At 38.5% G+C, this 27,803-nt stretch overlaps 1 protein-coding gene across 1 annotated transcript; it reads right to left on the bottom strand.

Annotated features, from left to right (window-relative positions):
• Positions 1 to 266: 266 nt before the first annotated feature.
• On the bottom strand, positions 267 to 27,123 carry LOC122991742 (transient receptor potential cation channel subfamily M member 2-like). Its single transcript, XM_044365020.1, has 34 exons — positions 26,985 to 27,123; positions 26,113 to 26,216; positions 25,321 to 25,394; positions 24,865 to 25,033; positions 23,472 to 23,652; positions 21,702 to 21,868; positions 21,431 to 21,611; positions 21,278 to 21,339; positions 20,314 to 20,514; positions 20,128 to 20,230; positions 19,083 to 19,195; positions 17,857 to 18,231; positions 17,137 to 17,274; positions 16,921 to 17,050; positions 16,672 to 16,817; positions 16,176 to 16,288; positions 13,727 to 13,825; positions 13,258 to 13,483; positions 10,176 to 10,294; positions 9,949 to 10,081; positions 8,961 to 9,132; positions 8,643 to 8,823; positions 8,320 to 8,501; positions 6,780 to 6,912; positions 5,627 to 5,714; positions 5,347 to 5,431; positions 5,101 to 5,234; positions 4,935 to 4,999; positions 4,596 to 4,625; positions 4,404 to 4,490; positions 4,231 to 4,309; positions 4,040 to 4,141; positions 1,691 to 1,807; positions 267 to 1,425 (listed from the first exon to the last, which is right to left on the bottom strand). The coding sequence occupies exons 1-34, from the start codon at positions 27,112 to 27,114 to the stop codon at positions 1,309 to 1,311; spliced, it is 4,536 nt and encodes a 1,511-aa protein (XP_044220955.1). The 5' UTR covers positions 27,115 to 27,123; the 3' UTR covers positions 267 to 1,308.
• Positions 27,124 to 27,803: the final 680 nt, after the last annotated feature.

Raw genomic sequence — 27,803 nt, forward strand, 5'->3', positions numbered from 1 at the left:
GTAGGATTTAGTGGCATCTAGCAGTGAGGTTGCAGTTTGCAAACAACTAAATACCCCTGCTCCCCCTCCCCTTCCAAGCAGTCTGTTCTGGGCTACTGTAGAAACGTGGTGCAACACGGCAGACTCTGTGGAAGAGGACCCTCTCCCTATGTAGATACATAGAGCTCATTCTAAGGTAACGAAAACACAATTCTTATTTTCAGGCTATTATACACTAATTAAAACATACTTATGAACATTATATTCCATTTCTGCCAAGTCTGTTCTGCTAGATGCCACTAAATTCTACACACTGGTTCTTTAACTTCTTCTGCAGAACAATGTGACAGAACACATTGTTTTCAATTAGACACCAAAAACAGCCAATACAATTCAATTTGTAATTGATTATTTAATAGTGCATTTGATTATGTAAAGAATAAAGATCACACATGAAACAAACTATAACATAAATGAACAACATACAAGGAAACTGACAGATGATGTTTTTCAGTGGAAGAAGAAGTACTTGGATCTTTTCGTAAAAGCAGCGATAGTAAAATATAAACTAAAAAAACAGTAAAAGTCCCAAATTCAAAATGTTACTTAAGTACAAGTGCAAAAGTAGTAGCGACAAAATGTACTTAAACTATCAAAAATAAAAGTACTCATTATGCAGTAAGTTCCCTTTCAGCGATTTATATTGTCATGTACTGTACTTTATATTATTACATTATCATTATTATTATTATTATTATTATTATTATTATTATTATTATTGATGCATTACCTTATAAACTGCATTTTAAAATTGCAGCTAGTCAAGCTGGGGTTAATTTGAACAACCAATCATTTTCATCTATGACAATGGATAATTTTTTATAAGATAATGATATAATTTAATCTATAAAGCAACCAAAATGTGGAGTAAAAAGTATAATATTTCCCTCTGAAATGTGATGTAGAAGTTTAAAGGGGTGTAAGATGGAAACACTAAAGTGCAAGAACCTAAGAATTGTACAGCACATGAGTAAATGTACTTTCCACCACTGAGGTATTTATTTCAGTGTATATATGGATGTTTACACGTGTATGAAGTGTACAGCACAGTGTGTAGGCTAAACATACAGTTTGTGGTGAACATCGGTGCAAAATGTTGAAAAATAATATCAAGCAGCATATATTTTGGCTTTAGGTTCAAGTCTTTAGTCTTGCTTTTAATTCTGTGCTGCATTGCAACAGAATGAATCTACATCCGCTTTGACAAAAGGCCACATTAACAGGCAGAAGGAAACCTGTGGATGACAGGCAGTTACAGCAGCGTGAAGATCAGAACTTCTTGTTGTGCAGCTCAGCGACCTGCCTCAAAGAGTCTCTTTGGTTTGAGCTAAGTCTTGTTTTTCTGCTCACTTCCAGCCACTTAAGACAACCATGGCTGTGCACCACCTACGAAGAAAGACACCATAAAAACAAATAATTATATATATCCACTGTAGGAGGAATCATGACCTGAATTTCTTCCAAGAATATCACCCAAATGTAGAGGAAACGTATCAGTCATGACACAAGAATTTAATTCTCTTTACTTCACACATACAGTACAATTGCTGTTCTAAATGAAAGCTAATGGATAAAAGCTCTCTGTACTGTAAATGTGTAAAATATTGGATGCTATACATATTTTAAAATAATAAAATAAAAAGGTTCACACCACATTGTTGATTTCTGCCATAACCTCGCTCGTTCTGTCCAGGTGAAGGTTTAGGACAGTGGTTTCCACCCAGGCATTATCTGTGTTCCTGATGTCGTCCACATAACCCTCAAACACCTAAAACACAGTAACACCAAAAAAGATCACTTGCAAGTCAGAATCAACAAATTCATCACACCGTTATTAATCATCTAATTCATTTAGTTCATAAACATTAATTCAATCTGAAGATTTGAGGCAGAGGCAGGGTGGATCAGTTAGTTTAAGTTGATAAGCGTCTCAACCAAATGCAAATATTTAAAGGTAGAAAATGTTGTCAGTTGATGTGATTAGTATTTCCTACAACGTTCAATGATTTGTGGAGATCTTCTCTCGCTCCTCATCATTAAAGGGGAAGGTGACTTTAGTTCAGCAGAATACTACACCAATTTTATTTCTTAAAAAGGCAAACATCTTCTTTAAGGAAGCTTAGATGTTTCAATGTTGGCAAATGTCTGTTGACAGTGTTGCTTTTAGTGAGTCAGTTTAAACACATACTCTTATCTGTCAGAAAAACTGAAAAACTATCTCAGTCTGAAAAACAAAAATCAACTGGAAATAAACGTGAAAGTGTGCCATGAAGTCACTGATGTAACTTTAACTCTTGTGCCTCATTAGGAACCTAAAAGGACCCTTAGCATTTTATTTTTTTTTGATTATTTTGGCTGTGATTATGCTGTAGCCATGATTTTTGGCAAAGGTGTGCATTTTTTATCCAATTTTGGAAATTCAACCACAGATCCTATATTAAGTCTATAATACTTTGTGTAGAGACAATACTAACTTTCAGCTTGTTAGGGCCATTTTAGGTCCCATTGAAACCTATTCAAACCACATATTTTGATCCTGTTGTTGCTACTGCATAAATTCATGCATTCTGTCAAGACTTTCAAACTGAAGCCCTGGCTTCAAAATTTTAGTTTTTAGTATCTTCCAGCTGATTGAGACATTTTCTCTTTTTTAACCCTTTGTGCAAAATGCATGCTATTTTCCTGGTTCCACTAGGGGCATTAATCCTCTATCGGGAATACTGCAGCCAAGTATATTACAGCTTCAGTGAGTTGTATGTGTGGGTATGGATGTTTAAAAGTGGTGTATGGAGAAAGTGGTGTGTATGTGCGTGTGTAGCCAAAATAATTTTAATCTGACATTGCACACACACAAAAAAGCATCAATTTCAATGTTGTTGCTAATCATTGGCATATCCCAAACTGTGATAATCAAAAAATAATTTCCCATTTTCCTTTAGCATATTGAAAATATTTCAATTTTTGTAATTTTTCTTTTATAAAAGTTAGGGGTATCATCACAAAAACTGGCATTTAAAGGATTAAAATTATGAAAATGAATGAATATTTGCTGGTTATGATCAGGTATGAAGTTAATTAAAAACATTAACTCAGTGAAAGGGGACAAAAATATTGATATATAATATTTTTATGGTGGTTTTTGATGGGGACCTTTTAGGTCCCTAATGTGCTCTATTGATAGTATCTTAAAGTGAGGCCCAAGGGTTAAAAGAGCTCAGGCCATTCATATTGGACTCACAGCACTCTTGACACTATGAATTTAATGTGACGCAACAAGATGAATGAAATGACATCTTGTTGCAGTCAGATGGAAGCAAAAGTTGCATTTTGATACAATAGATCATAATCTTGTATCTGATTGTCTGAGGAAGTAGGTTGGGATGTCTGGGACAGCACTTGAATGCTTTCTTCCTGTTTGTCTAATTGGGGGTTCATGGTATTGCAGATGAAGTATCTGATCAATCCTGGGACCTGTCTTATTCTCCCTTTAGGACACATTATCTGCCAGTTTGGCTGTCTCTTATCATTGCTGTGCTGATGATTTCCAGCTTTATGTACTTCTATATGAAACCAAGGGCACTTTCAAATTTGGCTACTTTACATATTTGTCTTAAGGAGATCAATGCCTGGATGTCACATGAAATTGAATCACAATAAAATTGGAGTTCTTGTCTTTGCACCCATTCAGGCTTGTGAAATTTTATATAAGTACTTGAACTTTCCTGGCTACTAAACCAAAGCTGATCTTCAGAAACCTCGGGGTCATTTGTGATTCCCAGATCTAACATAGGTCCACTAGGCCTCTCTGGTCACCAACTGTGCCCTGCTCAAAGTTCAAGACTCGTGGTGACCAAGCTCTTGCTGACCTATTGGTTTTTTAAAGGACATATTATGCTTTTTGTGGTTTTCTGTTATTTTTATACTGTTATAAACGATATTGCTCCTTTGGGACATTCTATTCTATTCTTTAAAGACAAAACAAAGTGTTGAACAAACCTACCTTTGTTCCCTCCGATACTTTTTCATTTAATTTTTTATACAATTTCTTCCCCATGGTTCTCTCAAGAGTCACTGGCAGGTGATGAGCAGATTCGACAGGTCCCTGAAAGTTTAAAAAATGACAACTAAGCAGCATATTTTAACAGCTCAAACAGGTAAACCACCTGAAGTGAATGAAACAGTAGGACTCACCCCAGGTAAAGCCAAGGTTTGTTGGTGATCGTCTCCAACTGCCAGAAACTCCAAAACAGATCGCTCGCTGTCTTGCCAGCTAGAAAAACAAGTTAGAAATTCTTAGATCATGCATTGCAAACATGTGGTAGTGAAGACAACCTTCTTCGTAGCACTGTAAAGACACAACTTACCATGTGAGCACAAGGTCTACATGCAGATTTGGACCCAGGCGGCTGAGTGCACCTCGTCCCCTGATGCCTGTCCTCCCTGCTGGGTTTCTAGTGACAGATGAGAAATTGGATACATATTAAGACATCAAGACATGCTTGTAAGGTTACTGTAAGTGCTATTTGACGCCTTGTGCATCTTATCAAGTATCATACCTGTAATTATCTAAGGGTTCTGATTCTGATCTGTGAGGAGAAAGAATAAATGAAATATGAGAGTTAAGGAGATAGAAGGAGGCTTGTAATTAGACAGTGGGCCCAGAGTTAGGTCAGAGGGGTCAGTTATTCAAGCAGGGATTCATGGATCACTCAGGACCATTCACGATCCACTATTTGATTCAAGATCAGTTGTACAAATCTTCATTTTAACTGGAAAATGTTTTATTATCCTGACAAAATCCCTCGTTATGAATCATCTGAGCTGCAAATATATCCACACACCAACCCTAATAGGAACAAAGCCTTATGTGTGGTCTTCTCATAGTCAAAACATACCCATCCAAATGGTCTGCACTGTCCTCTGGGGTATAACAATTCGGCATGTATAAGCTGAACTTGACCTAAAAAAAAGACGACATTAAAACAAACTGGATCCAATATTAATTTTATGCAGTAAGGACCAGCAGTTGGTGATTTCATGATGGAAATTTATGCTATATACCTCCCATGGCACCTTCTCATCAGGCACCGGGAAGCGGTTAAGTTTGCTGTTCAGGTAGTGCAACTGACGGGCATTCACATGGAAGCTGTCCTCTTTTTCAGTTTTAGGGGACTCACTGTCTGTTGTAGCTGATGCTGCATGAAAGAGGAAAAAGTGACAGGAAATTTGCCATGTCACATATTTGCAAAATTATGATAAAAATATGCAAATTAACATAAATAAAAGATGAAGAATTTGGTAGCTGACTCGTTGCTTGTGTTTCTTTTGCTGCAAAACCCTGAGATTTCAGACTGTCCATAATCCACTGCAGGATTTTGGTTGACTGGCCAACCTGACGAGACAAAAGAAAACTGGGTCAAATACTTTTGATGACTGCTTATACAATGCTAAAGATGACCGTTTTTTTTCACAAGGGACATCTGGACATAGAATTCAACAAACACAAATTGGTGCACCTAGAAGAATTCATGTGAAATGTGACAGACACAGGTGCAACATTAGTGATAATCACAAATAAGGTCACAACCTGCTCCTCTACTCGGGCCAGTCTTTCCTTTATGGTGCCAGAGCTCATCTCCTCTTCCCTCTCCAGCCAATCGGTAATGGTGGAGACCCTGGGGAAACAAACAAACACAGTATGTATGTCTGGTATTTGTGGAATATCACTCCCAGACTGTATAATGTTATATACTCTATATACTCTGCTGTTATGTTTGGTCAAAGAAAGATTTGGCCTGATTAAACCTTAAAAACTAAAACTACTGTCCTGCATTATAGCGATAGTGTGACATTTTGGGAAACACGCTTAGTCACTTTTTTGCATGAGTTGCAGCTAGTTAGCTTATCTTAGCATGAAGACTGAAACAGCTGTCCAAAGGTAACAAAATTCCCTGTTTCCTGTCTTTATGCTAAGCTAATCTAACTGTCTCCTGACTCCAGTTTCATATTTAACAGACAGTTATGAAACTGGAGTTGTGTTTTTGTCCACGTGACAAATTGTAAGTCCAATACTTATGCTTCTTTTATCTCTGCTTTTGGTTTCCAACAACTCCTCAGGGAAATATCTGGCTGTTAAGCTGCTAGATGCTCTACTATGTTCACCGGCTAGTCACTAACTTTGTCTGTCTGCCATTTGGTGGTGAGCAGGTAGTGTGCAGTGAGTTTATCAGAGCTTTTCCATAAAAAAACAGCTGCCAACTGGAAATGAAACTGATGAGAGCAGTGAGACTGAACAAAAACAGTACAGTAGTGAGCCGTAAAATCAAAACAATGAGCCAAAAGATGCCAAACGCTCTGCAGAGCTGAGGGAAACTGCAGAGTTGGGTGATAATTATCTGTTGGTTTGTCACTACAAACAACAAACCTTATCACATTATACATAATAATTGGACCCATTATTAATATAAAAATATTGATTAGTGCTGCTTTAAATTTAATTCCACCAAATTCATTGCAACTATTTTCACTGAGGGCTTAGCACTCAAGTGGGTTACAAGATATATCTGAGGTCTCACAGGATGATTAATGATTAAAGAGAATAAAAAATGTATTTGTTGCTTTTTAGTAGTAACGTACAGGATAGTTTCACCAATGTGTGGACAAGGGATGTAGACACCACTGCCTTTAAAGGATTGTTATGCATCTACACTGGGCTACTGTATATTCCTGTGTCAGTTTACCTTTTTTTTGTGTCCAGGATGCGTTGCTCCATGCTCTGGTTCTGCTTCTGCTTTGTGGACAGCAGGTATCTGTCCTTCATCAAGGCCTTCCAGGACAACAGCTCTTCTTCCTCTGTCTGAGGAAGCTCATCCTCTGAAAAACAGGATGATAAAGATTGTTACATGTTTTTGAGTCATCTAGCTAATACTGTACTTACACATGCAACATGCAATACAAACCAGAAAAGACACCACTATTAAACACCAAGATCTCTGCTGGTGCATCCTCAAGACAGACCTGTCTTTACATCACATGCAACTGTGGAAAACACTGCACTGGTGAAATGGCAAGAACTCTGGAAAAGACACTGAATGAACAATGAACACAAACACCAGACTTAAACCTGTTCACAACATCAGCTACGAAGGGGTCGAGGTCATTGACCAGGAGTCAGTGGACAACCGGAGGAAGATCAACAAGGACACTCACATCTGACACCAGAGACGACCAAAGTGACATATATATATAGAAAAGGGACAAATACAGAAAAGCATCAATGAACTCAACAAATACTCTACAGCCATGCTAGCAGCTCTGTGAGGCTGTACTTAGGCAAAGTTCTGCTTTAAGCTAAATGCTAGCATTTGCATAATAACATGCTCACAATGACAATGATAACATGCCACTCCTAAGCAGGAATAATGTTTACCATTAAACACCATTGAAACCTTCACCAGACAACCTTATCGAGACATTTCACAAAAAAAAAACAAAAAAAAAAACATCAATTTGAACCTTGTGGTTGTCAGGGGATCACTAAAACCAATAGGATTCATCTTCTGGGAACCATGGATGTCTGCACAAAATTTCATGGCAAACCATCCAATAGTTGTTGAGATATTTCAATCTGGACAAAATCAGATCAGAATCAGAAAAAAACTATTTACAGAATGAAATAGTAATAGTTTTAAAATGAGATATAAAAATTGAAATGAAATATTGAAAGGAAATAAGAACAAAGGAAATATGGACTGTGCGATGAACAAAGAAATGAAGTGTATGGAATATATGAAGGTTGCTAAAATTAAATGTGACATGTGTGATAAATAATTAAATTATGCAACAGTGGAGGTTGGATGCAATGTACAATGTTAAATCCAGTTTGATGAAATATATGAAAGAGACAAGTGTGGGGATTAATCGAGGGATGTGAAATGTTAAGTCCAATTTTATAACAGCACAGTTCAGCTGTATTTAGGGCATCAGCTTCTGGAGAGAAGTGTCTGTATCTGCTGGTGTAGACACATGGAGGTGGTCTAACAACTGACAGACTGACATTGCCACCCTAGAGCCAGACTGCCAGCATGCCTAAAAACAATCATGTAAAAACTCTCAAATAAAATTAAAAATTTGTCAGCTTCATCAAAGCAGGTCTAGGAACGAGGTATTTTTTTCTGCAAGGACTTGACTAAAAGTGACAATAATCTATCTCATTCATGCACATTGGTCTAGAATCAGTATCATTTTACAACAGGCAAAAATGAATAATACAATACTTACTGAACTCTTTGTATTTGATGGGGGGCTTGTGCAGCACCACATTCCTGATGAAGAGGTAAAGATGACTGAAGATGATAAAAGGAGGAGGGGCAGCAGGGCGGCTGTGGTACTCCTTAATTAGCTCATATCTTTGGAACTTCCATATCCTGTCTGTGTTGTCTTGTACTTCCTGGAACGTAAAGCTACACAGGAACACAAAGAGAGATAGTGGTGTTGCACTGGTTTTATATGTCTTTATTAAACTAACAGCAGGTTGGAGAGAAAATCTCACACCAATAAAATTATGATTGATTTAAGACACAGTGATGTTGAAAAGAACTCACTTGAAGATAGCTATGAGCAGGTTGAGCAGCAGTATGTTGGCAAAGAGCAAGTAAACACAAAGCATGATGATGGTGAGCCACTGGGGGAAGGCCGGTGTTTCGTTTTTGTTCAGCACTGGACACTTGGGCTTCAGAGGATCATTGCCATCCACACTGCAAGAGTTTATGTCAAACGCAGCATCTGCAGACAGCGAAGAGATAAGAGACGACCAAGTGTGAGCCTCTTAAAAGCTAAAAGGGTGAAGTGTCCTGTAAGAGAAATGTGTCACAGTGTACCAACTACAAAGAAAGTTAGTATTATGTTCCATCTCCACTCACAATCAATATTTGTGGGAAAATTCCCAAATATGGTCAGGTACGGCTCATAAACAGCCCCCCGGACGATCCAGTCCAGCCGATTGTCATTGTCGATGAGGATGCCTTGTTTGGCCACACCGTACGCCACCACCCAGATACTCAGCATGAACATGAAGAAAAACATATCCATCATCTGGAGGGCAGAAAAAACATTGGTTACAAGTTAGAAACACTGAAAAAAATGGACATGTCATGTGCTTTATGTACGGTTGAATCAATTAATCGATAAGTTGGTCTATAAAATGATAGAAAATGGTGGAAAATGTTGATGACTGTATCCCAAAGCAACAGATACAACCTAAAATGTCTTATTTTATCCCAACAAATGGTCCGCAATCCACAGATAATCCGTTTACTAACACAGAGGACTAAAGAGACCAGAAAATATTCACATTTAAGATGTTGGAACCAGAGAATTTTTTGCATTTTTTTCTTAAAAAAATGACTCGAAATGATTATCATAATAGTCAAAATAGTAGATTAATTTTCTGTCGATCAACAACACCGGGTATTTAGGTATTTCTTTTTCAGCCATACGGGACTTAGTCAGAGACATTTTATTAAAATTTTACATTTAGTACCTCATAAAGTTGCATTTGTCCGTATATACGCTGCCAAAAGCATCACATCTATAAACTTTGCAAGGGCAAGTTTCAGCACTGAAAAGGTTGTCCTGTTGTGGTTAAACACACATCACATCTTAGTGGTTTGACTGACTGAAATCCAGTCTGGTGGCAGAGAGATCAGCTGCAAAACTTGGTTCAAAAACCATTTTTATTTGACACAAAGAGCACATCTCATCTGCAGACACCAGGCCCAGTGAGGCAGAAGCCTCTTTTTGTATTAGATAAAAGATGTTCATAGCATTTTGTGTTCTGCAGTTACTCCCACATTACATCAGGCCAGTATTCATTATGTTTGTATGTAACTCTTGTGTGCATCCTCTCACCATCCTTCTGACTATGATGATCTTTGGTCCCAGAGTTTGACTGATGGTGAAGATCGCCATGAGACGGAGGCAGAAGACCACAAAGTCGATGCAGAGGAGGATTTTACCCGTATACAACAGCTCAGTCGTCAGCCTGAAATAGAAAAACGTGGTGATTCAACAATAATGCAGCAGGCATGGGGCACTTCAATGCCCTAAAGTGTTTGTCTGGGAGGAAGGAAACCTACCTAAATGCAAGGCCAATAATAAAGAGGATGATGGACAGAACGTCTAAAATATTCCACAGGTCACTGATGTACATCCTGGCTTTCTTCCGAAATCCAAAGCCATCAGGATCATGAAAGAGCTGAGACAGAAAAGACAAATTGATAATGATGCAGTGACAAATATTTCTTGGAGTGAAGCATACTCCATAGCATACCCCTCAGTGGAGGCTGGTCCATAGAGGCAGAAGAGGTTGATCCTCCTCTATTTTTTGAGAGGCAAAAGGGAGATCAAAATACAGAAAAGAATATTTGGTTGAAATAAACCATTACCAAATGTCAGTATTTTTTCTCTCTTCTTTGGAAAAAAATCCATTGCTGAAATTCTGTTTAAAATGCTTCAACAGCGACACCTGCAGGGAGGAGGCAGGAGGAGAAAGAGCAGTGTGTGAAGTAGTGGTGGTGGTGGTGGTGGGGGGGGAGGGGGGACAGAGGAGGATGGGTGCCTGCTGACCTCCGCAGGGCGGGATCTCTTACATTGGACTCAATGTATTTCATTCTTTTTCATGCTAATCTGTGATTGGCCATGACACTAAAATGACGCTCCAAGGGAGGACGTCCTCCTTTACCAATCAACAACCAGAATGCAATATTTACATTGAGTTGGTCCAATGATATTTTCCAGAATTCATCTTCAATTCTCTCCACTGTAAGGCAGAGTAGCAGCAGTGGATAGCTCCTTGCGTTAGCCAATGCAACAGCTGGCTTGTTGTAGCAGCCTGAAGGACTCTTTATACATCCACGGAAAGACTGTTAAGGACTGTTGTTAAGCTAACGGGAGAATAGATCTGGTCTGTGCAGCGCAGCAGCAGCAGGACGCTGCCAGGGAGGCTGGAGAGAGAAGCAACCGGAGAAACAACCAGGAGAGTTAGCTTGTTTGTCATTGTTGCTAATGATATCAGACTGGTTAGCCAGCAGCCACAAAGTTCTGTTAACTAACAAACAAGATGACCAACAGCTACAAATGGACGTTATAACATGAATACTTCATCTCCATGATAGAAAGAAGAAGACGTCAGATAACGTGAGTCAGATACAGCTTCTCTCTCTCTGTCTCTTTGGTCGCTAATTTCATCTCTGATGGTTAATTGTCTCTGTGTGGCTTTTTTGTGTTTTTTATCTCCTTAACAAGAATGCAGCAGAGATCATATAATGTGTTGTGGGTAACGTTAGTTTGCTTGTTGAAGTTACAGTGAGCTGTCTGGACTCACTCATTCATTCGTTTTTAATTGAGTGGTTGTTCAGTCACCTGTTGATGTGTGATTAGTGAATGAGTGCAGGAGGTCTGGCTGCTTGCTTCTGACAGTTTCTTTAGTTCATTTTTAAGCTGAGCTGTATATTGAGTAATAAGCTTAAAGTAACTGGAATAACAAGTGGTGATCCATACGGATCGCCCCCCACGGTTCGGCAGGCATATGAACTGCGGATTAATTGCAAAATTGAATGTCTCATTTAAGACAAAGTAAACAACTGCTGTAAGTAAAAGTCATGGACTGACAGCGTGTTGCTAACAGGGATTTTGAAGAGCAACGATCAAACCAGCATCTAACGGGTCAATGTGACATTTGAGTTATGTTTACCTGCAGTTTAATGTGCTGCAGCTGAGGAGCTAATTAGCATCTAGCTGCTAACTGACGTTAGCGGTGAATGTTTGTTATCATCAAGTTTTGATAATGTGGACAGAGGCTGTTTTGTGCCTCATATTGCAATAACTGAGCATTGACTATTTTATATATTTTATTTTATTTTATTTAAACATTGGACATCTTAAATGTTGTTTTCATTTAAGACCATGGGCAAAAGTTCCTTGCTGTTTCTGGCTGTAAGTGTGTTATAGAATAAATGGAAAACAAAGTTTTATTTGTCTCCCCCCTTTTTTTTTCTTGCTGATCCTAATAATGATCTGATCCGTGATACGATCCGAACCGTGAGTTTTGTGCTCACGTTAACACCCCTAGTGTTAACATGTCAGCTTTGTAGACAAGGCCTATATTTTGTATATCGTACATATAGATAAGGGTGTGTAAGTCATGTATTTGATACATGCATTAATACTTTCTGATGTGAACCTACACTTTTAGATCTGTGAGTGTTTTTAGTGTTCAATCTTTCTAGTATTCAGCACTGATCTGAACCTGTATCACAATATAAGCTTGGTACTACTTCATATATTTCTGTATACTAAGAAAATACATACGAAACACATGTAAATCATGTGATATGTTGTCTGTTTTTGATGAGAACATAAATTTGTTGTCACAATAGAACAATACTATAAATTAGAATTTCACTTTGTTGGTAAAATGACACATTTGAACCACTCCATGGCTAAAATGAGCACTTCTTTGTTTAGAGACAATATGTATATGCTAAATGTCTTTAAAGAAGCAGCCTTTACACCACTCGGGGGTTTTTGTTTTTGAAAGCAAATTGTTTTATTGGCATATAAAATTGCCCCCCAGCCCTGGATTTCATCAGGTGGGGGACAATGATATAGTTTGATGCGGTTTGTTGTAAGATTCCATGTTGGTTTTCCTCCTGTCCTCTCCAATTTTTTGAATGACCAGCCGCCACTGATACCCCTTGACCTTGGTCATGCCTTTATAGAAAAAAGAACGAGACACAATGCTGGCATCTACATGGATATAAACTTGTTCATGTGAATTGTTTCAAAGTTATTTACCTTACTATTTGTCCTATATATTTTGTACATCACAGTGCAATTAAATGTAGTTAAGTTGAGTCCATAAGACATTGAAAAGGGCTATTCGGTTGCCGTTTTGCACTTTAACTTTGGATTTCTGCTCTTCCTGCTGATGTTTTTCTCAGTTCATGAAATCGTTTCTGTCTCCAGAGCAGCTCTGCTTCTAAGACATGTTTGCTTGAGGCTGTCAATAAACCATTGAAATAAACCATTAAGTTTTTATGCTGTGATGAGAGAATCAATACAGTAAATCAACACTAAAGTTTTAAATTTTGAAAAATGTTGCAATCAGTGATGTCAAAGCAGGTACTTGTACATGTCTGTGTGTCAGCAGTCTCTCACCTGTCTGACCTCCTCACACACCAGAGAGAACAGCCAGATGTAGAGCAGCACCTCTGCAGCAGACGGTGTGTCCTGGAAGTCGATCATGAGCACCCAAGCGAACAGGAAGAGGAAGGCGAAGTAGGACACTATATTCCAGTAAAACTTGACCTGTGGAGAGGTGTACAGGTAGACCAGTCTGGACCATCTGTCCAGAGGCTTCGGGTCCTGCAGGCTGGTGGGGTCGCTGTGGACAGAAAGTGTACAGGTGTTCAAGAGACAACCTGATGTTTTCATGGTGAACTGGTTATTTTCCACAAGTGACATTTGAGGCACTTGAGAAAACATTTCTGTTTTTTTTTCTTGTTTTCAGCTAATCAACTTGCTTACACCTCCAAGTTAGGGTTAAGGTGTCTATAAACTGTGAAGTGGTCACACAGTCAGATAGAATCAAGGTAATTTGTAACCCATGTATTAAATGTCTACTCACCGGCCACGAGGCTTTATTCGAACTGTACTTCCTGTCACCTTCTCCACTGTCTTCGACTCCTCCCTCTTCTCATTTTCCCTCTGGATGAGCTCGTCACGTCTGTGGAGATTTATTGATAATTCAGTAAGAAACACTTTTGAACATCTACAGATGTGGTACAAGTGGTAGCACAAATATGTTCACATATGTAAAACCCTCATCAAAAACCCTTAAAACAAATTTATACATGATTGTAAATGGGATAAAAAACATCTAAACTACTTGCAGCTTTGATAATGCATCATGAATTATAAACATGAATCAGTTCTGGTTGGCAAAGAAAACAGTAAACTGTTAAGTGTTGCTGCCACCAGGTGGTGTCTACAAATAACTGTGTGCACAAGTATTTTCTGAGGCACAGGGACATAGATGGGATGCTAAAACTTCAGATAAACCACTGCTACATTACATCAATTGTATGAATCAGTAATGAATGATTACTTTTATATTTTTACACAGTAATATAAATATTTTACATTATATCCTGTAGATAGAAAGTATGTTGACTGTGCAGAACAGCCTCAGGCCGGCGTGATATGCTGTCATATAGATATAAACATAGCACAAAAAGTAAGGAAATTTGTGTTTGGTAGATTATTTCTTTGTTGTAACAATGCTTCTTGGCAATAAATCTTATACCGTTGGAAAGCCTGTTTATTTCCCTTTTAAATGGTGCCACATTTGTAAGGAACACGCATTTGTGGGATGAGCAGCCGAGGTGAGTATGTGGGTTGCACCCATGAAAAATATGCCAAATCTTCTCTGCTAATGTCAAACAGCTTATTCTGCCAGTGACTCTTGTTTGGTGTTTGGTGGATTGGATGATTGAAATTTGAAGAAACAAGACATTTAAAGGCAATTTAAAAATGTATTCATTTAACAAACAGGAGCCTCAGTAGCGTGTGGAAGAACCATACATAGCCACAACAGCCTGGCACCTCCTCCTCATGCCGGTTGTTGTTACCACAAAGAAATAATCTACCAAACACAAATTACTTTTTGTGCTATGTTTATAACTTTCTAGATAGTTTTCTAAGAGGGAACGCCTCCAGTTTCTTTGAAAGATAGAGGAGGAGAAACTCCCTTATGACATAATATGATTTTTTTATTCTTGTGATTAAAGAGTACAATAAAAACCATTTGACCTTGTCAAAATATCAAAAAATTGCTTTGAATTTTGTTGAGTATCCATGATGGCAATATTGTTTTAGTTTGTTAATATGGGAACATCATGAGGCAACAGGCTTTGCTGATAGAATGGCTTCTGTAAGATGGCTGCCCTTACAACACGTACAACACGTTTACATAACATGGCATCATGATTTTTGCTTTTTCCAAACATAAACTCATTTGGATTTAAAAGAAAACTGTCAACTCTTCTTCATTGCTCAGGGTCCGAGGTTTTGTGCCTCTAACATCACCTTTGTATATCAGCTTTAGAAACAAGTGATGTACAAATGGCAGCAGTGCCGACTTTGTCAGACCAAGTCACACCAGATAGACTTTTGTAGAGACTGTGTAACAGATCTGCTGAATCAATGAAGTTGAATTATGTGTGGACTTGTGGAGAGAAACAACAGCTTCTGACTGCCATCCCACTTCATTCAACAAAAGATGGTTGTCTTTGTTTGGAATTTATAGTGATGACTTGTTCTCTCTGTTGTATTTTCAATCAATAATTTTGCATTTTTATGTCTCACACACCTGCACAACAACATATTTGGCCTGTTTGTAGCTCTGTATGTGGTCCCACTTTTTCTGTGGGAAATAAATACAAAGTTATTGTCTGACTTCTTTTAAAGCTGAGATATTCAGGCAATTGGCATTCAATTTATTGTGACTAAGTTCTTATTACATTCTTGTAATTTAATCCTTGGTGGACGCTTCTTCGTTTTCTTGATGAGAGATAAATGAGTAAATCGATACCAGAGCGCCGTGGTAGCCAAATTGTTACTGCACATGCCACATAACTGTAATGTCCCTGATTTTAATCCGTCTGGTGACCTTTGCTGCATGTCGTACCCCTCTCTCTCCCCCTTGTTTCCTGTCCGCTTCTCCACTGTCAACTCAAAATGCCCAAAAACATATCTTTAAAAAAAGAAGAAAGAAAATCAATACCACTCTCATAACTGTCCATTACGTGAATATGTAGCTGGAAATGACACTTTGTAGTTTTATAGGGGATGATGTGTCCAGTAATAGTGCTTCCACCCTGTTTCCAGTCTTTAATCTAAGCTGAGTCACTGTAACCGGCTGCTGGTAAATTCACTGTACAGACATGTGAGGGTACTGATCTTCTCAAGAAAATGAATAAGCATTCAAAAGGTTGAACTATTCCTGTAATTCTGGGAAAGTTTCCAGAAAGCACATGCCCAGACCAGCAGTGGTGGTCTGGGCAGACAGGACTCACCTGAAAGTCAGAAAGCTGGTGTAGATAAGCGGGAAGAAGATCATGCAGATTAGGACTCTCCAAACAGGGTTGTCCACTGAAAGCTCACCACACCAGATCTGAGTCAGAAGAGCCTGGAAGACAGACATGTTAGCAGTCTGTTAGCAGTCATACTGTATCTGCAGCAATTAATACTGCTGAGATTAAATACCAATATACTCTAGAGAATTGAGAGTGTATGAAGTCTCATTCATCAAGTTAAATTCAATGATCATTTGCACAGTTTATCCATATTTGTGTTATTGGATGTAAATGCAATGATTCTCAGTATATTCAGCATTCATAGTGTAATAGACTAGAATCTTGCACTGTAAAGAAATATTGTTTTTTGTTGTTGTTTTTTTTATAGCTATAATAGCTTTTTCTACACCAAAAAGTTTTGTACTCAACATGTTGTGTGTCTTTGTGTGAAGTGGATGTTGTTGAAAGATAGAGAAAGAGTAGATGTTTTCTCTACCTGAACACCTGACAGAGCTACAAAATTCTTATCATCAGCCTCCAGTGCCAGCCTAAAGCATGTTGTCCTGCCCCAAGATGGTGACGCACGAACCAACAACCTCTGAGCTCGCTCCTCGTCACTGTTATAACACTCACTGAACACACCTGGGACACACACACACACACATATACATACAATGAAGACAAATGCTAACCTTGAATTATCTTTTCATCAGTAAAACCAATCATTATGTCTGTGTTATTATACCAATGGCATGTTCCTCATAGTGACTGGCGAGTGCTCGCATGTCCTCTGTCTCATCTGCATCACTTCCTTCCTCAGCCATTTTCTTCAGGATCTTACTGGCTGCCAGAGCAGCGGATATGCAGTCTGTACACTGTGCAATTACAAATACAGACACAGACAAGCTGATATACACACAATACAAAATTCATCTGTATACAGTGTAAGTGTTTTGATCACCTGCTCCCAGGCTATTTTAGCCAGCTCCTTATTGTTCTGGACAACAGCCCAAAGAAAAAGGTCTCTGCCTGGATCCCTCTTTGCTTCAGCGTTGTCCTCCCTGAGTGGAGCTTTGGAATCCGTCTGACTTTTAGACGGCTGGAGGAAAAGTGAAGGAAAGCAATGTAAATTGAATTAATTGCATGTTTTGGTGCAGGGCCTTAGCCAGGATTTTAGTAAACCTGATGTCATGAGTTTAATTCATCTCAACTTCATAAAATTTTGACTAGACACCAATTTGGATTTTTCTTATGTCTCTTTTTTCAGTTTCTGTACATTTCATCTCTCAATATGGTCTAAACACCTTCTCCACTCTGTCCAGAATAAAATTCTGTTTTGAAAATACTGAATTATTTATCAATTTATTTATTTGTTGGCCTTAAAGTATTCTGTTATAAAAATACTGGAATCAGATTAGAAAATACTGCAAAAATGTATGTTTCTGAATTATAGAATGTAAATACTCACAATTTATAAAAATCCATAAAATCCCACAAAAAACACCAAGGACACAACCTCATTGTCTTAAATACCACGTCCCTGATTTGCTGAGTGGTTATTTATAGTCCCAAGGGTTAGGGTTAGAGTTGTTACACCATATTCATTCAGTCACAATGTGTTTCCCACAGCTCGGTTGCCATTCAGTGTTTAAGAGAAATTACTGTAGATAAACAGACTCACTGACACTGATGTATCCTCCATGGACATGTTGAAGTCATTTGTTGCGGTGGAGGGCGGGTAGAGGTGCTGTGTGAAACTGCCCAGCAGGTGGCGCACCTCATCAGACACATGAGTCATAGAGATGCTTTCACTTTGCACTGCCTGAGCTCGAGCCCTGATGCCCAACACTTGCTTCATGCTGCTGTGAGAACTGTCGACCCGCTTGACAAGCTTGTGGAGGAAAAAGCAGCGGGGCAGCTGTTTGTAGAGGTCACATAGAATGTTCTCATTCTGCAGGAAATCACTCAGATTCACACCGTTCTCCAGCAGCAGACTCACAAACTCAGGCTTGTTGCCGACCAGGGCGGATTTCATGGCCCAGTGGAGGTCACTGGACTATAAGATGGGAACAAAACACATCAAAACACATGAACATCCTGAACATTATCTGACCACTGTTAGTTGTAACAGCATTTTTTTTTCAGGGCAACACATTTCTCTCATTTGATGTGGAATAACAGGATTTTGAGGTTATTTGAGGTTTTGGTATAGCAGTATGGGAAGTAGGGCAGTCTTTCATGACACAGTTTATAAGATTTTATGACACACTTGTCCTCTGCACCTCGTATCTTTTATGATACAAGGCTCAGAGAACAATTGTTTAAACAGCCTGTGATGGTATGTTTGTACTGTTTAAAATTTTTTGAGGACTGCAATAAACAAGATGTTTACATGAAAGTACATACAAATTCTGTAGTTGTTTTGCATGTCTTGCATTACAAATGTCCATATGGAAATAGTAAATTATGCAACAACACAATTGCGTCTTTGTTTTGACAAGTTTGAACGGCTTTGCTTGGAAACCTGAGCATGAAAAACATGACTGCACCTGCTTTCATTTTTGTCACATACAATGTTCTTTTTGGTGGCACAAAGGTTTACAGTATTTATTGTGTATGTTTAATGTGTGTCACATTGGGAACAAGAGGTTTTTTTAGAGAGTAATTTGTTCTACAACATTTATGAGGATCACCTCTCCTAGATGGTCTTGTCCTGTTAGCTCAGCACTTCATAGGGTTGATTTTCATGTTTTTCAATCAGTCCGTTGTACTTGTTTATTATATCTTAATAATAATGATGAGAATGGTTACAACACAGGGTCAGGTTCAGATGATGGCCTTTATATGTCAATCCTGCATCTGTGACGGATTGCTGCTGGTGTTGGTGTTGTATAATTGCAGACTCACCTCCCACTGACTTTCCTCAGTGAAGATCTCAGTCTTGGCTATGTCCACCCGGTTCCAGGCTATAGCCAGTTCCAGCTGCCTCTTCCAGGCCAATGACTCGCAGGTCCTCGAAGCTGAGTGGAGAATTTATATTGTATATTTTTGTGACACCCACAACCAATTTACATCAAATCAACAAACCGACTGCTGCAGAGCTCAAATTTTGGATCAACCATTTAACCATTTTGTCCTTAAATCACCAGAAAATTGAGATAAATGCTGCTTGCAATATCTCACAGCTCAAGGTGAGGGTGAGGGTGAGGTTTTTTTTGCCTGACCAACAGTTTAAAACCAGAAAATACTGAGTTTACAGCTCTGTAAAACAGAGAAAAGCAGCAAACCCTCAAATTTAAAAAGCTGGAACTAAATCAAGTTTGTTGTTTTGTGCGTTATGATTGACTTTAATGATTCCTCATATAAAATTTGCTGATGATAATAAAGTAATTGCTGCAACACAACATAACCTGAGGTCAGAGGTTTAACAATGCTAGATACCATGAAATGTTATCTGATTAGTTTAGTGCCTATTACTGGCGAGACTTTACTTACAAACAAAGATTCTACTGAGCAGGACAACTCCCTGGAAATCATTTTAATAATATCGATGGAGCTCAGTGATGGAAACTACTGTCTGTACAAAGCAGTTGAATCATCATGATCAAAACACAATGCGAATGTTCAGTATTGTGGACACATTTTCCATGTAGTGCACTTTGGCTCAGTATACTCATAATAATATCCATTAAGCTAAATGGGCGTGATCTATTGTTCTCAAGACTAGCATGAGGCAGGATGGATTTGCATATTTTTTATATGAATATATCAAATGTAATTGTCAATGTATCTGACTATATCTGACTCTTGGCACATCTGATACCACAGTCCAGTCTAAGAAGCAACATAATACCTGTTAAAACTTGGCACTGAGCCTTTATGTGTTCATGCACTGCAGTCTACAGTCAGTCTAGTCAGTTATTGAGTATCTGTGTGGAAACCATGTCCCCACCTTTAAGGAGTGCTTGAAGAATGGCTACATCCACTTCCCTTTGATTGTCCTCGCTTACTCTGAATACTGTCAGCAAGTGAGACATCCTGATGATGTCCTGAATCTGGCACAGAAAACAGACACAAGGTGTTTCACATCAAACTTTGCGTCAAGCATCAGTTGCAGCAGTTTAGTACGTTCAACTACCTGCTTGGTCCATTTTATTATCTTGAGGTCGCTGAACTTTTCGTACTCTTGGCCAAAGAACTTCTTTAACAACTGGTGGATGAGGGTGATAGTGACCCGGGTCACCGGCAGTACTGCTGCCTGGGCGATCACATCTGCTATCCTCCCCGAGCCCTCCAATATAACACATGGTGTACCATTCAGCATGGCGTTATAGATGGTCTGAAAGGAGAAACATACAGACGGGTGACAAATTAACGGAAAAACTGGTAGAGGCCTGAATGCCTGACCCCTACAGTGAGGGGATATGATGGCTCTGTTATGCTTTGGGGGGCATTTTGCTGGCATGGTTTGGGTCCACTTGTCCCCTTAGAGGGAAGGGTCACTGCAAATCAATACAAAGTTGTTCTGAGTCATCACCTCTATCCTATGATGAAACCTTTCTATCCTGATGGGAGTGGTCTCTTCCAGCATGACAATGCACGAGGGGTCACTTAATGGTTTGATGAGTATGAAAATGATGTGAATCATATGCTATGGCCTTCGCAGTCACCAGATCTCAACCCAATTGAACATCTATGGGAGATTTTGGACTGACATGTTAGACAGTGCTCTCTACCACCATCATCAAAACACCAAATGAGGGAATACCTGTTTGAAGAATGGTGTTCATCCCTCCAGTAGAGTTCAGAGACTGTAGAATCAATACCAAGGCTGATGAACACATTTATTCACTACTCATTCATTATATTTTTTTAACTGCAATGTCTACATTTTTCTATATTCTATCAATAATGTTGTAATGTGACATTCTGTTTACGCATTTCTTCACTCTAGTAGATCTTTACCTATAGTATGTACATTTTTTGTTTTATTTCACACTTGCTTTGGCAGTGTGAATGTATGTTTCCCATACCAGTAGAACCCCTTTGAATTAAATTGAATTGACAAAGACAGAGATGGAGGCAGGACACTGATGACTCACATCCAGAGTTCCTGGTCCTCCGTCCAAAACCACGCACACGACAGGGATGGTCACACCACTCTCTAGAGGTCAGACAATGAAACATCTAATTTTACAAACTGGACTGATAAAACACAATCAGATATGAGATGATATCTGTAACATCAGCTCAACCTTTGTTTCCAAGATGCTTTCTGGAGATGTATTTCTCCAGATGGCTTCGCAGTTCGATCTCCACCCCGTATTTTCCATGGGTCCCATCGTCCACCAGCAGGAAGTGCGTGTGGTTGTTGTCGAGGCAGGACAGTTGTCCCTGGTCATTGATGTCCATCGAGTAATGGGCTGGGAAACAACCCTGAGAGGGAGGAGGGGAAAAGATAGAAGAAGGCTATGTGTGGCCACAAGAAAGATGAAAAGCCAAGTGGGTAAATGTATTGTTTTGTACCTCTGAATGCACCAATGCCTTCCTCTTATGAATGATTCCCCATGTTGCCACTCCAATAGCCACGATCTGGCCCTGCATGGAGCCGCTGCTCAGAGCGTGATCCCTCACAGCCTGCCCTACATGCTTCATCACACCTGCATGGGTTCCACCAGTGATAATCCAGGCACCTGCATACAACACAATATGTGTCCAAAACATACCATATAGCCAGAAATATGAGAGATTTTATTTCAGATTGCGCACAAATGAGATCTCAATGTATCATTCCAAAACCATGGGCATTGAAGGAATAGGTAAAGGAATAGTTCATGATTTTGGGAAATAGACTTATCCACTTTCTTTCTGAGGGTTAAAGCTTACAAATGAACATGTTATATCTCGTTTGTTTAATCCCCTGTAAAACCACAACTTGTCATTTTTACACTTCTTTTTATGCTAAGCTAAGGTAAATTGCTGCTTGCTGTAGCATCATATTTAACGGACAAAGTGATATCAATCTTCTCATCTAACTCTTGGCAAGAAAGTGAATAAACAACCACTCCTTTGCTATAATAACAATAAATATATATATTATATTGTTATTATAGCAAGAAGAGTGCAGGCTATATAACAGCCTGCACTCTTCCAGGAAGAGACTTTGGACCCTGGAGCAATTTGATGGGAAACTTTTGGCACAAAGTTAGAAGCACACTGTTGGCTAAAACTTTAATGTATTAGGATTAAGATTTATTTTAAATGGAACAAAGAGCTATAGCTCAAACCAAAGACACAACTTCAGATCAAAAGTAAAAGTATCTGGACATGGACCACATACTTTACAGTGAGTACTACTGCACAGTATATATTGTATGCTAATATTTATAGTGTACTGTTTTTGCATTTTGTATGCAACGTAAATAGTCAACTTTTGTGCCAACAGGAAATGACACAGGGCATGTGCAGACGAATGTCAATCAAACTGTGACTTAGGAAAGCGACTGCTAATTAAAGCCATTCAAGAGGAAGCAAAATGTTTTCCAAATATTTAATACTTTGCTGGTTCTGGAGCTGCCTCATCACCATCTACAATTTGCTAAGAGTTTTTTTTTAGCTGCGAGTAGAGGTGGAAGTTACAGATCAATTTACTGATACAAAACAGTTTGTTGTCACTGACTATGTTGTTTGTATGTTTGCTTTGCAGTCTTTTAATGAGCTTTGATACTGTGTATCACAGCTGAGACTACAGCGTTACTTTCGGTCACCAGTGAGCTAAAAGCTACTCATTCATTCAGTGACAATAGTGATTCAGTGCAGTCAGTTCAGTTTGAAGATTCAGTCTTAAAGATTTGTTCGTACACCTCTAGCTGTGAGTAGCTTAATAGCTGTCAACTTTGAGTGCACTTAGTCACACAAATGTGAACACACTACTTAAAATTCAGTTATTTCAATTCAGAATTATCATGCGGTATAGAATGGGACATAGAAAGCTTAGTAAGACAACACTGCACTTTAAATAGCACAAGCTCTGAAAGAAGGAACCTTTGAGGTGTTGTTCATTGTACATTATATTTGACCACATATCATAAAACCTTTGCATGAATCTGAATGAAGGTGATAAAAACAGATGAGTTCCAAGATGTGGTGGTTGCAGGGACACACAGAGACTCCATAAATGAAAATGTACTCATAAAACACATGCAAACGCATGCAGAGTCTCTGGCTAATCATTGGTATACAACTCGACATCTCACACACACAATTCTCTCTCTGTGTGTCTCCTGGCTGACCTACCTGTTGTCTGGGCCATTTTGATAAGACCTCTGTGGAACATGTTCTTGAGATGAGCCTTCAGATAGAAGTTCTTGGCTCCTCCAGTCACTGATATCAGCAGGTTGGGAGGGGAAAGTTTCCACTGTTCAGTCAGTAACTGGTACAAGACCTCAGGGCTGGTGTCTGTGGACACTCGTGCATACTGAGAATGAACATAAATTAGTCATTCTGCCGAATCGGTGCCATTTGCATGTTGTAACTTAAAAATTAAACTTCATTCTGTGTCTTTTTTCAGCACTGTATCTAATAACACACGTTTAACCATTCAAAATGTGCAATGGTACATATCAGGCCAAATTCTTCATATGAGTAACAGGACTGAAAGTAACATGACTGAGTTTTAAGCATAGCATTAGCAAATACATGAAATGTTACTGCTAATAGAAATAACATTTAGCAAGTGTTTACCAAAATTGTCTTTAAAAAAACAAACATAATAACATCTAAGAAATAATTATGGAACAGGACTGAACGTTGAGATTTACGTTCTCTCTATTGTTTCTAAATGACTAAATTCTTCATATGAGTAACAGGACTAAAAGTAACAGGACTGAGTTTTTAGCATAGCATTAGCAAATACATGAAAATATAGCCACATGGCATCAATTTGAATAGCATGAGAACATTCAGCAATTTCAATTGGTTTACCAAAACTGTCTTTAAAAAAAGCCAACAACATAATAAAATCTAAGAAATAATTTAGGTAACAGGACTGAATGTTGAGATTTACATTCTCAATCATACTTACAATTTAATCAAATACACAGAAAATAGAGTGAAAGAACTTTCAAGAGACTCAAATGATGCTGCTTCCTGTTGATCACTGACTTTTGGAATGTCCCAAATTTTTAGAGGGAGGAATGTGTCAGGGTAACAGGAACGAGTGAAAACCCTGGGACACCACTAAAATCTATATTTTATCGAACATATTATGAATTTTCTGATGAGAAAATGTATTTTATGTCTAAATTGGAAATAGAGTCAAACAATAATACAAAAAAATAAGATTTCTGAAGGATTCAAATCTTTATATTTCATAGTGAAGTGTAGTGTTAGAGAGTGGGGATGGGCTAAAATCCTATTTTTTCAGCATTCTGGGTAGTTTTTATTAAGGTTTACATGATGTATCTTCAAATTGCAATTTAGACAAAGTGCAGGACACTTTTCTTGATAATATAATGTATTATACAGATACTTTTCATGCACATTTATGCATGTAATGTCCTCAAGATGGGAAAGGCACCGATACGGTGGAATACAAACACAGATGTGAAGGTATGTATATAGACATGCAGGGCACATGTTTACGTACACTCAAGGTAATGTTAGATACATTAATCAAGGATTGTTTCACCTTGCCAGTCTTCTGTCCCAAACCATTAAATCTGATGTCTCCAAAAGCATCAGTGGGCACTTCACGGACATGTCTGTGTATGTTCCACGAGTCTCCTGTGAAGTCCTCTGGCTTGATGGCTTCATCCACATGATCAGTCTTTGAGTAGCCACACTTACAGATATCCTCTCTAGTGAAGAAACACATGTGAATACTTAATTATTCAATATTAAACAAGGCAGTTAATCTACACAGCATTAATGGAAATGTATTTTCTCAGTGGACTGACAGTTTGAGGAAAGTGGAAACTACTGGAAACAACTAATGGATGCCATTAACATGTAACCGCCCTCACAGCAGCTGAGGGGGGGCGATGCCTCCTCTTGTATCGACACATCAGAGAGCAGATGGCATACTGCAGCAGGAACTACAAGATCAGACTTTCAGTCAAACACAGTACAGAGCAGCTCAGCCTACCTGTCACCTTTTTCAAAGAAGAAACATTCCTTCTTGTGGATGTTGTCCCTGATCCAGGAGGCAAAGGTGTAGCGCTGGAAAGAGGGTGAAAAAGAAAGGTGCTTAGAGGGACTGGCTGTGCTGATCGCCAGAGAATGAATCAGCTGTGACTCCAGCTCAGCCTCTCCCATCCTTGACGCAACATGGGGTCTATAGTGCACAGATCTACCTCCAGCTGTTCGTAGGCAGCATGACAGGAGAGAGTAGCTTTTGCAGTCAGTGTTGTGGGAGCTGGCTAGCACGCAGCACTGCATCAGTGATGTCAGAGCTGAGCTAAAGCTGAGCAAGCTGCTAAAACCAGACCTCTCACTTACAGGACAAAAAGTAGCCAGGCGCCCATCTCTGAATCAATAAATAACTGCATCGCTGAGAGAGGATTAATTACAGATTTATTCCAAAACAGCACTATGAAAGATCTACCATTTTAAAAATGTAGTGTAGTTTGTAAATTATTGATTGTACTACATTTTTGTACTACATTTTTTTTTCACAAAATGACACTGGTAGAAAGAAACAAAGTACATTCACTCAAGTATTTCCATTTGATTTACATCTCTTCTACTCAACCAATATTGTAGTTTATATATATACATTCATTTAACAACTATATTTACTTTTCAGATTAACATTTTACATATAAAAGAGATGATGAGTTTAGAAAATATGAATAATATACAAAACAAATAAAAGGAATCCTCACACTGGAAATTGTTTAATCACAAGAGAAAACGTGACAGACAAACACTGACTCACCTTTTCAATAAAACAACGCACTTGACTTACTCCAACTGTGTTCTGCTGCTGCTGCTTGATCATTTGCTCTGGGTGAACCTGAATCTCAGACTTAGGCAGCATTTCTGAGGGAGAAACAAAATTGTCATAATATCAGTTGTGACCCTCTGCTTGGAGAAAGTCTGAGGAGACAGGTGGTAGAGTGTGTATCTCGTCAGTTATAGTCTCAAAATCTATAAAAACTACAGAGCCTGGGACTTTAGTATTCTGACATATGCCTTTATCTTGCTGACTTTTGACCTGTTCTGCATTATCTCTACTCTCTCTACAAATGCCCCCTGGAATAAGCAGGAAACTATCAACTCCAACAAATGCAGTGCCTGATTGAAGACCTATACCTACAATAGCACATATTTAATGTCCACACTAACCAGTTGATTCAGTCGCCATTCTGCAGCTGGAATAAATCCTTCATGATCTCAACTGGACAGAGAGGCTATAATTGTCTTTTTATGTTGCCCTGTTGAATGGCTCCACCCTCACAAAACAATATTAACCTCCTCCCCTTGCAACTCCTGCCATCTACTGCCTCTGCTTGAAAAGATAATCACAGCAACACATTACCACCAAACCAAAGGCTAGTGGTATACATACATACATACTATATATATATATATATATATATATATATATATATATATATATATATATATATAGTATAAAAATATGAGCTGCAAACACTGACGTAGGTGACTCACCAGTTTGGTTCACCTGTCTGAGATTATTACATACATGTACCTTTTAGTGCACATATTTTCAGATCTCAAATGGAAGATAAGAAAACTCAAGCTCTCCAATTTTGCAAACATTACTTAAAAAATAAATCTACATACCCTTCCTGCTGCCTTCAGATCCTCCTTTTACTTGGATAAACGACAGCAACAACATGAAGTCGTTTCTGGTATCTGACTTGAACAACACAAGTGTGTGGAAGTGCAATGTTTCATGTCCTTCTCCAGGCATTACAGCACTTGTTGCCAGGCAACACCTCAAGAGTATTCAACGAGGGATCTTGTTACTGAACGGAGCATTCTCGTCAGCTGATGTGTAACTTCATTAGAGTGATTTAAAACTACATAAGTGTCTGTGTTTAGTCATTTCTGTGTGTGACTGCTATGATAATTATCATATCCCCCCCCCCCTTTTTGTATTGGTTTGTTTGAGTGTAGTTTTCCCCATTGTCTTTTGCTCATATGTTGCCTGTTTTCATATAAAATATAATTTAAAAAAAGATAATTATCTGTTTCCATCTGTTGTCTCATCCATTCTGATCCAAGTTGTCCCAAACATGTTAAAGAGCTGTTGGATAAGAAGAAAAAGAAGTGATGAGCATCCAGGAAATCTCTTCCATTACTGTCACTGTAATGTTACAATTTCTTTTGCTATTAATCAGTTAATTTGTTGTATAAAAGAGTATTTTGGGATGTATTCTGTAGATGTATTTCAAAGAAATATGCTGTGTATGTCATAACAATAAAGTACTCTATCTATCTATCTATCTATCTATCTATCTATCTATCTATCTATCTATCTATCTATCTATCTATCTATCTATCTATCTATCTATCTATCTATCTATCACTTAGAAAACTAAATAAATCTGTGCTTGTGGCTATGAGTTTCCTTTTTTAGCCATGCTAGCAGCTATCTGT

The sequence above is a fragment of the Thunnus albacares genome, chromosome 11 (assembly GCF_914725855.1).
Source record: "Thunnus albacares chromosome 11, fThuAlb1.1, whole genome shotgun sequence".
Lineage (NCBI taxonomy): Eukaryota > Metazoa > Chordata > Actinopteri > Scombriformes > Scombridae > Thunnus > Thunnus albacares.